The sequence below is a fragment of the Hyperolius riggenbachi genome, chromosome 10, assembly GCF_040937935.1.
Source record: "Hyperolius riggenbachi isolate aHypRig1 chromosome 10, aHypRig1.pri, whole genome shotgun sequence".
Taxonomy (NCBI): domain Eukaryota; kingdom Metazoa; phylum Chordata; class Amphibia; order Anura; family Hyperoliidae; genus Hyperolius; species Hyperolius riggenbachi.
This window is the reverse complement of record NC_090655.1, coordinates 175876883-175889629: the sequence shown is the minus strand read 5'-3', so window position 1 is coordinate 175889629 and position 12747 is coordinate 175876883. Positions and strand designations below refer to the sequence as shown.

At 44.4% G+C, this 12747-nt stretch overlaps 1 protein-coding gene across 1 annotated transcript in view; it reads right to left on the bottom strand.

Annotated features, from left to right (window-relative positions):
• Positions 1-12747, bottom strand: part of PRPF19 (pre-mRNA processing factor 19) — a 170848-nt gene that overhangs the window by 24320 nt on the left and 133781 nt on the right. Inside the window, exons 11-13 of the mRNA XM_068257991.1 lie at positions 6131-6286; positions 1074-1143; positions 909-994 (exon numbers count right to left, since the gene is read on the bottom strand). Coding sequence (XP_068114092.1) covers positions 909-994; positions 1074-1143; positions 6131-6286 — 312 coding nt within the window. The remainder of the gene's footprint in view (positions 1-908; positions 995-1073; positions 1144-6130; positions 6287-12747) is intronic.

Genomic DNA, 12747 nt, shown 5'->3' with positions numbered 1-12747 from the left:
TTCATTGATCTCCGGGCGAGCGGTGGGCGGCGTGTTTACCGGCGGGAGTGCGCGCTAGAGCGAGCGGGAGCGCGGAAAGTACGGATTTCTCCGTCGCTGGGGGTTACAGGATGGAATAAGGGACGGAGAAATTCGTACGGGCGGGGGTAAAGTGGTTAAGTCTCTAAACTGAAAGATTTACTATAAATCTTATGCAAACAATCCTTCTCATTCGTTTAGTCAAGTCGGACTCTTCATGACCATATGTACTTCTGCACGCCAAATGTCTCTGTCAATGATGACTTCTTTTAGCTGTTGCATAGGCATGTTCATTGCTTCACATATGCTTTCCCTGGCTACTTTACTAATCTTTTTTTCTTCCATCTTTAGAGTCACACATTTAGAACAGGCAAACCGCTAATTCAGTTGGTGTTCATCAGAGTACCTGAACTACATACCACTGTAAATTATACAGAAAACAGACAAATGAAAGAATAATAAAATAGGCCATTTTAAAGGACACCTGAGGTGAGTGGGTTATGGAGGCTGACATTTATTTCCCTGTAAACAATTCCAGTTGTCTGGCTATCCTGCTGATCTATCTGGCATCAGGAGTACCTGAATCACACACCCGAAACAAGCATAAAGCTAATCCAGTCAGACTTCAGTCAGAGCAACAGATCTGCATGCTTGTTCAGGGTCTTTGGCAAAAAAAAAATAATAAAAAAAAAATATTAGAGGCAGCAGATCAGCAGCACAGGCAGGCAATGTGTATTGTCTAAAAAGAAATAAATGTCAGCCTCCAGATCTCTCTCACTTCAGGTATGCTTTAAATGTAAATCTGAAATGGTACCATCTATATTCATGGATTCAGGTTTCCAATAAGCAAGCATCACTGTCAGCTTTTTAAACCTATTGATTGGACTTACCTTAAGGTCCCAAATTTTAATCTGAGAATCCATGGTTCCAGTGCCAAAAATCAGACCATCAGGGTGGAACTGAGCACAGGTTAAAGCTGTAAAGAAAGACCTGAAAGTAATACAAGCAAATTCAATGCATGGCACAGTTTAACTTCATGGGTAGAATCATCTTACCACAGCCTGATGTTTCATCTGTTACTTTGGTGAGGACCCGTCCAGCATGAATATCTGAGAAAGCCCAATACTGGAAAAAAAAGTAAATAAGTTATTGTGAAATCGCAATCTTCACGGCCTGGGGTCTAACTTAACAAAAGTTTGGCATTTCTGTTATGGGCAGATACTGGATAGCTCAATCATCGCTGATTAATTTAATCCTGGACACCACAGTATAGGTCTCCAAACTTTATAAGGCAATAATCATGTAAATGTATTCCATATTTCAGGAAATTTTGAATCAGGAAAATACCATGTATTGGCCAACATTAAAAAATTCAAAGAGTACAGTATGTCTCCAAGGCTGTGCTTCAGACAGTGTATTTACGTCCTCTGAAACGTCATCTAAAGCCTCAGGGGTGTAAATATTCTGCAGATACGAACAACGAGCAGGATTGGAATTATACGGATTTCTGCACATATTGATCATCAAATGTTATCTGATCTTCATGTAAGTCACAACAATAGACAATCACAGTCTGCTTTAACCTTTTCGGGACCACGTGCATTAGATTCTACGCCGCACTTGTGGCTGTTCTAGCCTGATGCGGCGTAGAATCTACGCTGGCCCGCAATTTCTGCTCCCGACGCGATCGTGCGCACCCGGAGGGGGAGATTAAGCTGTCATATGACAGCCGACATCTCCCCCGAGTGATCAGCAGCCATCACGTATGGCTGCTGATCACATGATCACTACGATCGCCGTCGGATCGTAGTGATCATCTTGACAGCTGCGGCGGCAGGGGGGAAAGAAGAGGTTCCACTCACCTCTCTGCCGTTCCAGCGACGATCGGCGCCCCCTCCGCTCTGGCCGGCATCTCAGCTCCATCTGACGTCAGCGCCGGGTCCCGGCTTGATGACGTCATCAAGCCGCGACCCGGAACTGATCATCAGATAGAACGGAGATGCCGGCCGGAGAAGAGGGTCCCGTGCGGCTCATCGCTGGAGCCTGGAAGGTAAGTGAAGGCTGCTGGCAGAAGGGGGGGCCCAGGCCACCAAGGGGGGACACAATTCCAGGCAGCCACACACGGGATCTGGCCGCCTGACCCCCCCCAAACGCGCGCACCCCCTTCCCGCGCAAAATGCCTGGTCCTTAAGGGGGGGTAGGTGGCCGGTCCCGAAAAGGTTAAACTAATACCACATAAATAATTACCGGTAAATGTTTCCATGTTTTTATTGAGCACACCATGTAAATATTCACAGTGCAGGTGGAAAAGTATGTGAATCCCTACACTACCGACTTCTCCAAGAGCTATTTGGAGTGAGGTGTCAGACAGCTGGAGTCCAATCAATGAGATGAGATTGGAGGTGTTGGTTACAGCTGCCCAGCCCTATAAAAAACACACACCAGTTTTGGGTTTGCTTTTCCCAAGTAGCATACGATTGAAATTTTTTGACTTCCATAAAGCTGGAAAGGGCTATAAAAAATATCTTCAAAATCCTTGCAGTACATCAGTCCACTGTAAGACAAATGGTCTACAAATGGAGAAAGTTCAGCACTGCTGCTACTCTCCCTAGGAGTGGTCATCCTGTAAAGATGTCTGCAAGAGCACAGCGCAGAATGCTCAATGAGGTGAAGAAGAATCCTAGACTGTCAGCTAAAGGATTACAAAAGTCCCTGGCATATGCTGACATCCATGTCAGCGAACCTACGGTACTTAAAACACTAAACTAAAGAATGGAGTTCATGGGAGTCATGGGAGGATACCACAGAGGAAGCCACTGCTGCCCCCCCCCCCCCCGCAAAAAAAAAAAACATTGCTGCAAGTTTGCAAAAAGAGCACCTGGATGTTCTACAGCAGTACTGTACAGTACAAAAATATTCTGTGGACAGATGAAGCCAAAGTTGAGTTATTTGGAAGAAAGAGAGGCACACCACACAAACACCAAAACCTCATCCCAACTGTGAAGTATGGTGGTGGGTGGGCATCATGGTTTGGGGCTGCAAGACAACGACCCAAATGATAGACTTAAATCAACAACAGAATGGCTTAAACAGAAGAAAACATGCCTTCTGGAGTGGCCCAGAACCCTGACCTCAACCTGATTGAGATACTGTGGCATGACCTGAAGAAAGCGATTTACATCAGACACCCCAAGAATATTGCTGAACTGAAACAGTATAGATATATTATACACACACACACACACACACACACACAGAGTCAGGTCCATAAATATTGGGACATCGACAAAATTCTAACATTTTTGGCTCTATACACAACCACAATGGATTTGAAATGATTATGTGCTTTAAAGAGGAACTGTAACATCAAACTGTCCCCTGGGGGGTACTCACCTCGGGTGGGGGAAGCCTCAGAATCCTAATGAGGCTTCCCACGCCGTCTTCCGTCCCTCGGGGGTCTCGCTGCAGCCCTCCGTACAGCGGCGCCGTAAATATTTACCTTCCCGGCTCCTGCGCAGGCGCTCTGGTGGCTGTCGGCTCAGAAGTAGGCGGAAATACCTGATCGTCGTCGGGTCTGCTCTACTGCGCAGGCGCAAGTCTCCGGCGCCTGCACAGTAGAGCGGACCCGACGGAGATCGGGTATTTCCGTCTAGTACCGAGCCGAAAGCAGCCACAGCGCCCCCGCTGGAGCCAGCAAAGGTAAATATTGAAATTAGTCGGGTCTGTCGCTGGCTGTTCAGACTGCAGCGAGACCCCCGTGGGACAGAGGACGGCGTGGGAAGCCTCATTAGGATCCGGAGGCTCCCCCCACCCGAGGTGAGTACCCCCCAGGGGATCTTTTTAATGTTACAGAGTCTCTTTAACAGCAGACTGTCAGGTTTAATTTGAGGGTATTTACATTCAAATCAGGTGAACGGTTTAGGAATTACAACAGTTTGCATATGTGCATCCCACTTGTTAAGAGAGCAAAAGTCAGGTGTGTCTTATTCCCTCATTATCACAATTACAATGAGCAGAGGTCCAGATTTCATTTCAAGTGTGCTATTTGCAATCTGTTGCTGTCAACTCAAGATGAAATCCAAATACCTGTCACTATCAGTGATCGCTCAAGAGGTTTTCTGCGTATCTCCTCCCCCCAGGACAGGTAAAATAGCTATAGCTGCCCCAGAACAGGTGTCCCAATCCCCCTGTGATTGTATGACGGGAGCATTGGGACTCGGCGACGCGACGTCTATGACGTCATGACCGAGCCCCAATGCTCCCGACATACAAGACCTGAGCTGTGCGGAGGTGGTGATCGAGACCGGAGGTGATGTGATCAGCGTTAGCTTGAGGCACGGCAAGTAACTGACACAGCACCAGGGGTTTGGGGTACTGGTACTGGAGCAACTATAGCTGACTATACTGGGCTATAGCTGGTTATACTGGAGGCACCTATACCTGGCTACCTATGCTGCGTGCACCTATACCTGGCTATCTATACCTAAATACTTATACTGGGAGGCTAAATACCACATCGTAAATAATATTTTGAAGACGGATGGGCATCACTATTTGGCTGACGCAGGACAAGTAATGTATCAATGCACACACGGCGGGTTTGGGTACATTTATGCACTAGGAGGGCAGCAGTAAATATGATTCCTGAGAGATTTCATGCTGAAATCGATCAGGAATCTGCCTGCAGCGTATGGGCAGCAGACAGATCTCTCTAATCAGATTTGATCAGAGAGATTTGTCTCTTTGCCAAATCTGCCTATCGTCGCTATATGTATGGCTACCTTTACATTCGTATTAGTGCTGGTTGAACAGCTGCAGCTTGGAAATGCAAATGATCAGATATTTTGGGGAGTAATTTTGAACTTTAGTTTTTATTTTATGTTTCAAGCTTTTATTAAACTCAAAATGTATACTAGATAGATCCTTGCTTGACACATTTTGGTAAGTTACAGGAAAAATAGTTAACAAAATTAACTGGATCACTTTTTGCACAGAAATCCAGGAGAAACTAAACGCCAGGGAGGTTAATTAGGCTCAGATAGAAAACTAATTACAACAGAGGTCCAAGATTGATCTCAGTGATCAAAAGAGCCCCGAGAAACTGGACTATCCAAGAGTAAAACTGAAAAATAAATATTAAATCTTTATGACACTTAACCACTTGCGGACCAGGCCCGTTGAATCAACGTCCAGCAGGTGGTGGTACCGTTCTGACCGGACGTTGATTCAACGTCCAGCGCTAACAAACCAACCCGACGCGATCGTGTGCACCCGGAGGGGGAGATTAAGCTGTCATATGACAGCTGGCATCTCCCCCAAGTGATCAGCAGCCATCGCGTATGGCTGCTGATCACGTGATCACTACGATCGCCGGCGGATCGTAGTGATCCACTTTGACAGCGGCAGGGGGGAATGAAGAGGATCCACTCACCTCCCTGCTGTTCCAGCGACGATCGGCGCCCCCTCTGCTCTGGCCGGCATCTCTGCTCCGTCTGACGTCAGCGCCGGGTCCCGGCTTGATGACGTCATCAAGCCGCGACCCGACCTGAGGGTCATTTGGAGCGGAGATGCCGGCTGGAGAAAAAGGGGGCTACTGCGGCTCATCTCTGGAGCCTAGAAGGTGAGTGATGGCTGCTGCGCACAGGGGGGACACTTGCCACCATGGGGGGAAACGCACACACTGCCCAGCCAGCCACAGACGGGATCCGGCCGCCCGACCCCCCCAAACGCGCGCCCCCCCTCCACCGCAAAATGCCCTGGTCCTTAAGGGGGGTTAGGCGGCCGGTCCCGAAGTGGTTAATACAATTGAAATAATTTTGGAAGGTAAACTGAGCACATGGGTGCTCCTAAGTGAAGTATATAAAACCAACTTGACCCTAAGGTTCAAAATGGGAGATGTAATCACATTAATGGACTATATCTCCTGGCATGCCCTTCGGCAGCTAGGGGCATGCAACATCACCGTGGGTACTTGAACCTGTGGTTCTACGGCACAGGGACAGAGAAGATGGATGTCTGTAAATAGGGAGAAGCCCACTGTAGATAGATAGATAAATAGATATATAGATATCTGAAATTGTACTTGGGAAACACAAAGTAAAGCAGTTCTTACCTGATCATCTGAGCAGCTTAACAAGTAATCTCCAGTTGCATGAAGACTTAGTCCAGTTACTGCACCTTCATGAGCTCGCAAAACTTGAATACAGGACACATCTGGCACCGACCAAACACGTATCGTAGAATCAGGAGAGGCAGAAAATACAAGTTCCTAACAATACAACAGAATATACAAGTCATCTGCTAATGTAGTTAAAGCAAACCTGAAGTGACAAACTTACAAGACTCATATTTTCAGCTTAAATACTTCATTTTAAGACTAGATTCTAAACAGCAGCTATGACTATTTTTCAGCTCAGCAAGGAAAATTTAACAGAAGCCTTGTCTCAATCCAGATAAAGCTGATTTGGCTTTTATTTACTTTTCAGGTTTTGGACAAGCTTGTTTACATACAGTGCTACCCATAATTATTCATACCCCTGGCAAATTTTGACTTTAAGTTGCATTTATTCAACCAGCAAGTACTTTGAGAGGAAATTACATAGGTGTCTCCCAACAGAAAAGACGACGATGTACAAGAGACATTATTGTGGGAAAAAAAAAACATTTCTCAGCTTTTATTTACATTTAAGCAAAAAGTGTCCAGTCCAAAATTATTAATTCCCTTCACAAATTCACAAACTGTCATAGTCTATGGGAAAATCTGAAGTTCTATACCATTCCAAATAGTCCAAGCTGTTCTAAAGCATCCTAATTACACTGATTAATTGGGAACAGCTGTTTAAATCAACTCAACAGTTGAAAAAACAGCAGCTCTCTGCCATTGATTTCTGGACTGTCTTGGCGAAGACAAAGGATCTCAGTAAGGACCTGCGGCTGCGCATTGTGGCTGCTCACAAGTCAGGAAAGGGCTACAAGACCATTTCTAAATGCTTTCAAGTTCCAGTGGCTACAGTGCAAAGTCTTATTAAAAAATACAAGATGTTCTGTACTGCGGGAAATCTCAGAGGACATGGTCAGAAGCCAAAAGTGACACGTGCTGGCCAGGAGGATAGTGACTGAGGTGAAAAAGAATAAAAGGATCACCACCAAGGCCATCCTGGTGAATCTGGGCTCTGCTGGTGACAAGGTCTCAAGGCAGATAATCCAACGGACAATGGACACTGCTGGGTTCCACGGATGCAGACCAAGGAGGATGACTCTTCTCCAGATAAGGCACACAAAAGCTCGCTTGGCCTTTGCAAATGCTCATCTGGACAAAGACAACGACTTCTGGTCTTCTGTGTTATGGTCAGATGAAAAAAAAAATTGAATTGTTTGGTCACAATAATATTTCCTTCATTTGGCATAAAAAGGAGAAGCCTTTAACCCAAAGAACACCATCTCCACTGTCAAACATGGTGGTGGGAACCAAATGCTTTGGGGGTGTTTGTCAGCCAATGGATCAGGGAACCTAATCACAGTAAACAACACCATGAAAAAAGAGCAATACATGAGGATTCTCAACTACAACATCAGGCAGTCTGCAGAGAAATGTCTCCTTGGGCACTAGTGGACATTTCAGCATAACAATGACCCAAAACACACAGCAAAAGTGGTGAAGAAATGGTTAGCAGACAACATTATTAACATTTTGGCGTGGCCCAGCGTGAGTCCTGACTTGAATCCAATTGAGAATCTCTGGAGGGAGCTAAAGATCAGGGTGATGGCAAGAAGACCCTCCAAACTGAAAGATTTGGAGCTCATTGCTAAAGATGAATTAGCAAAAATACCTGTGGAAATATGCAAAAAGCTGGTCTGCAATTATAGGAAGTGTTTGATTGCTGTAATAGGCTTTTCTATTGATTATTGAGCAGGGTATGAAACATTTTGGACTGGACACTTTTTGCTCAAATGTAAATAAAAGTTGCAATTTTTCCCCCCCCACAATAATGCCTCTTGTACAACATCTTATTGTTTGGGAGACACCCATGTCATTTCCCCTCAAAAAAGTACTCGGTGGTTGAATAAAAGTAACTAAGTCAAAATTTCCCAAGGGTTTTAAATAATTATTAGCGGCACCGTGGATAACTATAGTTTTAACTACTTTACCTCCCCACAGGACGAGTAACTACGTCCCTGCAAAATCCCATATCTCTTTGCAGGGATGTAGCTACTACGTGCCTTCCCGCTCACCCTCGCACTTGCTACCGCGATCATTACCGCTGCCAATCGTTAGCCAGGAGATGCATGAATGGGAACATGCTTCCCATTCATTGATCCAGGTCCCCGTGTGAATGACCGTCGCCATCTGTAAGACGACGCCATTCACATAAAATAATACTTACCCATCCAGGCATTACTTCCTCTTTCCGTAGTAATATTACGCAAAAGGGAAGTTATGCGCGAAGACATTTTGGGTGACCAAGTTCACCCTACGGTTCAAGAACTGTTTGTGGAGGGAAACGCCATCCTTCAAGATAATGCCCTAATCCATACAGCTAGAATTGTTAAAAAATGACACGAGGAACATTCTAATGAAGTTGAGCATCTCATCTGGCCACCACAATCCCCAGACCTCAACATTATTGAGCATTTATGGTCGCTATTAGAGATTCAAGTAAGAAGTCGATTTCCGCTGCCATCGTCTCTAAAAGAACTGGAGGGTGTTTTAACTGAAGAATGGGCTAAAATTCCTTTGGAAACAATTCACAATTTGTATGAATCAATACCTCGGAGAATTGAGGCTGTAATTACCGCAAAAGGTGGACCTACACCATATTAAAATGCTGTTGATTTTCAAGGCGTTTCCATTATTTTTTCTAACTCCTGTATATGATGTGTGTGTTACTTTATAAATTATGGGCTTTTAATTAGAGATGGACGCAAGACTTTTCCAAATAAAATATTGGCACCATACACTACTAGAGAAAAATTTTAAATGTTTCAATAACAGGGACAAATGGTCAAATAAAATGTGTGGGTTTTAACTAATGGCCCAAAAACTGAGAAATAAGTTTTTTCCATTTTTTTTTTTCTTATTTGTCCTGTTACACATTTAAAATAAAGTAATTCTTAGCAAAAAGTAGTCCTCAAAGAAAGTCTAGTTGATGTCGAAAAAAAAAACACACAAGATAAAGAATGTTTCGTTGTGATAAGTAGTAATAACGTTATAGGCGAATGAATGGAAGGAGTGCTGACAGGTGAAAATTGCTCTGGACTTTTAAGGGGAAAAAACCCTTCAAGGTGAAGTGGTTAATACTTGTACTGGAAAAAAAAGGAAAGGAAGAGACTCAAGATGGCAGCCTCACCTTTTACCTGCTGTCTCCGCCCCACTACCTGCGACCTGGATCCTGGCCCAACTGGATCCTTAATGCAGTGCCCAGAGCTGATCAGGCCAGCACTAGACTTTGCAAGGAGCACTGAGTGATTTTGTGGACTTTTCCCAGAAGAACTAAAGAAAGCAATCATAAAACCCCTCTTGAAGAAACCATCACTAGATCCTGATTCTGTGACCAACTACAGACCTGTGGCGAACTTACCATTCCTGTCAAAAGTTATCGAGAAAGCAGTCGCCAACCAGCTAGAAGCCAGGCTTACAGATAACATCTATGATACTTCTCAGTCAGGATTCACGGAAAAGACACAGCACTGAAACGGCATTAGTCCGAGTAATGGATGATCTACTTACTGCAAGGGACAAGGGTGATTGCTCAATTCTGATTCTTCTTGACTTGTCTGCAGCATTTGATACTGTGGATCATGAAATACTAATCCAGCGACTGAAGAATTACTGTGGCCTAAGGGGTGCTATTCTTAGCTGGTTTCAGACCTTCCTATCTGGCAGGACACAGCAAGTATGTCTGGGCACACACTACTCTAATCCAGTGCCACTTGCCTATGGAGTTCCACAGGGTTCTGTACTATCACCATTACTCTTTGCAGTCTACATGCTCCCACTGGGCAAAATAATCCAGAACTATGGTCTAGGATACCATTGTTACGCAGATGACACACAACTGTATCTGTCCTTCAAGCCTGGCACCCAAGACCCATCAGCATTCCTAAATGCGTGTCTAGTGGATTTACAAAATTGCATGAACACCAGCTGGCTGAGGCTGAACTCTGACAAAACAGATGTGTTGGTGGTAGGTCCACACATGATGGATAAAGTTCAAAACGCTCACCACCTCAAACTAGCAATTGGGGGAGATACTGTACAGTATACAGACTATGTGTGAAACCTTGGGGTGATCCTGGATGGAAATCTAAAACTCAGACAGCAGGAATCAGCTGTCGTCAAGTCTTCTTCTTCCATTTCTAAGAAATATAGCGAAAATCAAACACCTTATGCCAGCTGAAACCTACCTGCCCTGGTTCATGCATTTGTATGCTCCCACCTAGACTACTGCAACGCCCTGTTCATCGGATCTACAGATAAGGTTCAGCAATACTCCAGGCCAAGGCCCTCAAAACCACCCTAATATCCAAAGCAAATGGGTACAGGGTCAGATAGGATTGGATAAGGAGTAGCGAGATGCTATTAAAAAGCAGTGCTGTGGAGTCGGTACAAAAAAAGTCATCCAACTCCTCAAATTATGAAGACAGCCTCCAGGTACCCAAAATTGCTCTGACTCCACAGCCCTGAATTAAACTGGTTTTCCCTTGTCTACGGAACAGACAAACTCAAATATACAGTGCACATTAGGCTTACCTGACACCTATGAATCTTGCCCAAACCAGAATATCACCTAACTGTCCAAGATGTCAAAGTGTGAAGGCCTTCTTACATTTAATCTTGTTCACCACAAAAATTGACTACTGGGAGCAGGTAGTGGCTTTACTCCATGATAAAATGGCCATCCCTGTATTCCTCAATGCTACAAATATGTATCTTGGCAATAACACCAGAGGGAAAAATGCCCACTGCAAACAACATTCTTGTTCAACATTTGCCCCTAGTGTTTGTGTTTAAGTTTGCAAAAGAATGTGTCCCTTCTGAATGTCGGGCGCATGAAGAGCGGCGGGGGTGGGACACCGCGACTGTTACAGGGAGATGGAATGCAAGAACAGGAAGTAGTAAGTAATACATGCGTGCTGGATCCTGAAAGTGTGAGTATCCGATTACCCCACCACTGTTTGTGCGCCTGCCACTGTGCCCCCCCCCCCCTCCACCTGGCAACCTATGCTGTGGGCACCTATTCCTGGCTTCCTATACTGGCTGCACCTATTCCTGGCTACCTATAATGGCTGCACCTACTCCTGCCTGCACCTACTACTGGCTAGACCTATTCCTGCCTGCACCTACTACTGGCTAGACCTATTCCTGGCTAACTATACTGGCTGAACTCATTCCTGGATACCCATACCGCAGGCACCTATAGGAGCTAGCTGTACTGCAGGCACCTACACCTAGCTACCATACGGAAGGGGGGAGTGGAGCTCTGTAAAGACAGTGCTGTAGATTTGGGGCGCAGCCATAGGCTGTAATAGGAATTACAGCTATCAAACTGGGATGGTGGTGGGAGCACATTATTTAATGTAAGGAGGAGGCCCTGGTCCAAATCATTGTGTCATACCATGGTATTTTTGAGACATCATCATGCCGTGAATATTCATACCGTTGCAACCCTAGTTACCATACATTTAATATTACCACCACTTTACTTTTTAGTAGCACTTGCTGGAGCAGTAGAATGTTCAATCACCTGCATATGTTTAATCACCTGCTTACTCTGAGCTCCCCATACCCACATCTCCAGCCCCTATAATCCGAGGTTGTGATCTACAGGTAACTGGTGTGCAGATGGTATTTTATCACCCTTAATGTCGTAGTTTGTGTAGATTGGCTAGACAGATGTTGGACTTGCAAGTTTTGGGAACATAAAAAGGTCTTGGACCTGTTTAGAGAGATTTGGTAGGTGCAAAAATAGATGTGGTAATGGCCTCACTTGACCAGTCCAAAAGAAACATGAGTAAACTGCTTCTGCCAGTGGTAAAGGGGTTTTCCCTTATAGCAAGGAAAATTATAGTAGACAGGTGGAGAGACGCTGCAACACAACTTTTACAGATTGGAAACATGGGACAACAACTCCTCTTAATCTGGAAGGCAATGTCGATTCTGAAGTAGGGAAAGATAAACCCCTCTTGGCAGTAAAAGATGCTGCAACCGACCTACCATATTAGCAACTTGTGCATTTGCAAGTTGGTGGGTGTATGGTACTTTCCACCATGTAGAATTTAATTTGCTATTCAACCACTTCAGCCTACAGGGTTGTTCACCTTATGCATCCGAGCAACTTTCACTTCCCATTCATTCGCCAATAACTTTATAACTACTTATCACAATTAATTGATCTATATCTTGTTTTTTCCGCCACTAATTAGGCTTTCTTTGGGTGGTACAATTTGCTAAGAATTATTTTTTTCTAAATTCATTTTAACAGGAAGATTAAAAAATTCATTGCTCAGATTTTGGCCATTATGGTTTGAAATTAATACATGCTACCGTAAATAAAACTCATGTATTTTATGTGCCCATTTGTCCTGGTTATTACACCGTTTAAATGATGTCCCTATCACAATTTATGGTGCCGATATTTTGTTTAGAAATAAAGGTGCATTTTTTCAATTTGAATCCATCACCATTTACAAGCTTATAATTTAAAAAAATAATAATATTCTGTCTTGACA